The 4,134-nt window shown below is 36.0% G+C and overlaps 1 protein-coding gene across 1 annotated transcript; it reads right to left on the reverse strand.

Moving 5' to 3' along the window:
* Positions 1 to 699: 699 nt before the first annotated feature.
* On the reverse strand, positions 700 to 3,833 carry LOC111000487 (cysteine proteinase 1). The gene is made up of 5 exons (XM_022269933.2): positions 3,644 to 3,833; positions 3,296 to 3,419; positions 2,508 to 2,695; positions 1,691 to 1,816; positions 700 to 905 (listed from the first exon to the last, which is right to left on the reverse strand). Exons 1-5 carry the CDS (start codon positions 3,831 to 3,833, stop codon positions 760 to 762), a joined length of 774 nt encoding a protein of 257 aa, XP_022125625.1. The 3' UTR covers positions 700 to 759.
* Between the last annotated feature and the right edge of the window lie 301 nt (positions 3,834 to 4,134).

Consider the following 4,134-nt stretch of genomic DNA (forward strand, 5'->3'; position numbering starts at 1 on the left):
AGCTGGCATTTCCTGGGTTGAAAATACTATAATAAGCTGTTAGTCGTGGTTGTATGACGACTTTTTAATTTTATGTTACTATACCACTAGCCATTGCTTTATATGAGAATCAGTCTCTTAACTCTTTACGTTGACGAAAAAAAGATGATTTCTTTGACCTTTCCATGACATTTCTCCGTTTTATTTCATTGACTAAATGTTTGTGTTTTGTTCTCTGTTTTGCCCGCTGTTGCTAAGCGCATACTTAAGTGAAGCAAGCTGTTGCGATTAAGAGTGGCGGAGAGTTTCCTGCCAAATCTTCTCGCCCGCACTGATTTAGGAACTTGTATTCAATATAAATTTTCCTTTTAAATATATAGTGACATTCATAAGTGTACATTGTTGCACTGTCCAGTTGTCGAGTTTATGATCTCCCTGGTATATGTATTACTAAAAGCAAGACTTGATGATCTGCGTAATTATTAAGTTCTAAAACTCGATTCGTATATATACACGATATTATAATATTTGTTTCATGACATACTGTTAAACATTATGGGAATTACTAACCAGCTCCCATGTGTCTTTCAGATTGAAGGAACACTAATACATTTTGAGTAATTAAAGGAAAACACAAATTGAGGTAATTACAGTCTCTTTTGAGAGAAGATGTGTATATCACCATAGCTTTTGAGTATTATATATATAGTAAAAATAACATTCATTGCATTTTAATTTAATAAAAACTTTGCCAAATTACGTTACTGTTTAACAATATCTTCAATCAACGAAACTAAATGACACGTCGTTAGAAATACCACAAGCGTTTCGCCCACGCACAAGGTAGTAATACCCTCCGTCTCCCCATTCCCTTCCCCATGAGTTCTTGATAATCCAGAAGGGAGTTTTCCGGCCTTCTGCACTCACTGAAAAACAAGACGATAATTTATATATATATTTATATTAGATACATACCAAAATACTGGAATAAATTTTAAAAATATTATGTTATTAGTTTTATGACATTCATCACAGGTATTTAATTAAGAGTTAGGTCGTGTCTCAAAGCAAGAGTGAACCCGTGCAATACTAAATTTTTCATACACATACTATATGCATTATAAGCGTACTAATAATACTTTAATATATAAATAATACTTTTTCAAACTTACGAAGTATGAAATGCTTTGTAAAAGAAATAGAGACAATGTAAATCACTGTGCATGACGTCCGCACCTATTATCGAGGACACACTATGGTTCTAAATTATTTATTTGTATATGTGGCCTTTTTGGTGTCACCGTGCCAGCTCTTGTGATTCAAGTTTTTTTTGTATTATCTTTGTAATACTTATTAATGACATAATTAGTATGATGTTTATACACGGCGTCTGCGTCTATTATCGAGGACACAGTCGATCTAATTCGTTATTTTTTTTTGTGGCCTAGTTGGAACGATTAAATAAATTATTGCTGGCTTTTAGTTTACAAAACGCGCTGATGCCGCAAAATGAACATTGCGTAGGTTAAAGTCAGCATTGCTATTTGGTGTTAAAGATCCATACAAAATCATGTGTTAGAAATGAATCTACCATTACGTCTTAGAAACCTGTTTTTGCTGTTGAACTAGTAATAGCATTGTATATATACGATTTGATCCAGATACCTTGAATATGCTACCTAAAACAACTTAAGTTTCCAAGAACACATACCATAAGTATTATATCCAACAATCAAAACAGCATGATTGAGGGCATCAGGTGATGAGGAGCAGCGTTCTTCAGTTGGCTCGTCGATCGTGTTAGGTTTGTAGTTGAGCATTGATGCTGAATTAATTGCTAAAAAACATTGTCACCATGAGTATATTAAAAAGGATTGGATCATCAATTAAAATTAACCACAGGCAAGCGATATGACTTGTTACTTTGGTTCTTTTTTAATAACAAGAGAAAAATGGGCAGGATACCTGATCTTAAGTGATACCGCCGTCCAGGGACACTCACATCACCTGGCTTGCGTTGCCGGACTATTAAGAATAGGTACAATGTTTTCTTGTCCCTAAATCTAATTGGTTTGGAGATACTTCAGTAGGCAGCTGCAGCGGCTTCAGTGACCGGGTGGGTGTCACTCCAAAACGGTGACAACCGGTGCGGACCACCCCTACTGATCGGAACAACTTCTCTGAACACTCTCCATGGTAAACATGGTATAAAATGCAGATGGTTCTATTCTCTTACCTTAATTTAAAATTATTTTATGAAAATATTAAAAAAAAGCATTTATTTACATAGAATCGATATTATGTACGTTTTATTACGTTATTAAAATAAGAGCATGTTTATAGAATTTTTTGGGATGGATTATCCTTCTGAGCCTTCCACATTATCACATTATCTTCTTGGTTGTAGCACCCTTGGTTTTTATATCATGCTACTTATGCCTCGCATTATTGAATCGAATATTTTTATTTTATATAATGAATTCGATTAAAACCAAAATATTAATCTATTTAAGAAACAAAATTATTACCTGCTGAAAGCGGTCCATATTGGTACAAATATTTCATCATGACTGCTTCGTCAGGGAACACTCTTCGGAAACCTATAACTGGGACTGGTTTTGGATTTATTCCATTCCATCTGCATTCTTCAGCTCGATCTGAATAAGGATAGTAGTCTGATTCTTGTAGAACTCCATGAAATTGATAAACGATTTCACTGAAAAACACATTTAATAGGTCAATACATGGCCCCCTTTTTTTATTGAGGGGTAGGAAGGGGGGAAAAATCCTCACAGAGTGTGGGACTCGCTCCCACTAAGCCCCTCCCACCAATCACGTCACTGTTGGGGTAACTAGGGGTCGCGTAAGCATTCTACCAAGAGACCCCGTGACTGGCTGCTGCAGCAATCATTTTCCATTAAATTGACATCGCCTTAATCCAATACATGGCCCCAGTTAGTTGTTTTTTTTAACACTTTGGTGTTACAAGTTTTATACACGTACATAAGTCCAGTGCAAACTGCAATTGTACTGCATGTAAGGCAAAGTATATTGTCTTTATAATAAAGGTATGTGTTTCATGATTTGTCAGTCTAATGTAGTAGGGGGTCCTGACACACGCCATTAACTTCCTCTACCGTTCGAGCGAATGCGCACATAGAAAGTAAGTTCTTTAGTGTACAGTCGGGGATCGAACCTACGATTCGATACTTCAAGGATGTGAGGCGCACACTGAAGCCACTAGGCCAACACTGCTCTTAAGTTATAAGAATTCCTATTTCATTGATTGACAGATTCATTTGTGTTTGCAACTTACGCGAATGTTTTCAAGACAGTACTGTTCTTGCATCCCGTTCTCTCTACACTACAGTCAATTAAAAACTGCTCGGATAACACCAGGCTCTGTCCGAGGTGTATTTTGATGTGACTCTCAATATTCGCTGAAAACAAAGGTAAAAAAAAAACACTTTTTTATTAATTCCGATGTGTTAGTTATATCGATGTTCAGTTCAGAAGATCGAAGGTTCGACTCTGACAAGCACACCGCCATTATAAAAACTAGCTAATTTAAATGCGAGCCAAAAGATACTTTTAATTTCCTTACAGTCTTTCTCCAACGGAATACTATTTGGCGTGTCGCCAGAGGAAATTTAAAGAATATTACCGACGGCACTGAATGCCCAACATGCTGCACAGCTCCCCTGATTTTTTACGGGAGACACGGCGTTTAAATCCCTCCAATCAAAATAATCAGGTGGTGACGCGGCATTTATTGGCTTCAGATAATTTGCATTTCTACTAAAACAATGCACATAATGAAACAGATAAACGACAATCAACTCGTGAAAATGCATTTTGAATAAATATATTTCCGTAGCGAATTCGTTTTTAAAAGCATCGCGGAATCCGAAGCACGTCGAAGTTATAGCATTTTTATTGCAGTTTTTAAGTGTCGCTGTCTGGCGATTTTGACATAGCTCTTGTAATAAATGGTCATTTTTTTATGTGGAACGCAGTACACGATAAATGCAGGTTTTGATTATGATATAAATAAAACCAGATACGTTTGGCTGCTTTTGAAAAACTATTGGCAGTTTCAACAAATTTCCGTGCAATCAAATTAATAGGGCTGATAAATAATTTGTGTAAAACGTT

This window comes from Pieris rapae, chromosome 17 (genome assembly GCF_905147795.1).
Source record: "Pieris rapae chromosome 17, ilPieRapa1.1, whole genome shotgun sequence".
Lineage (NCBI taxonomy): Eukaryota > Metazoa > Arthropoda > Insecta > Lepidoptera > Pieridae > Pieris > Pieris rapae.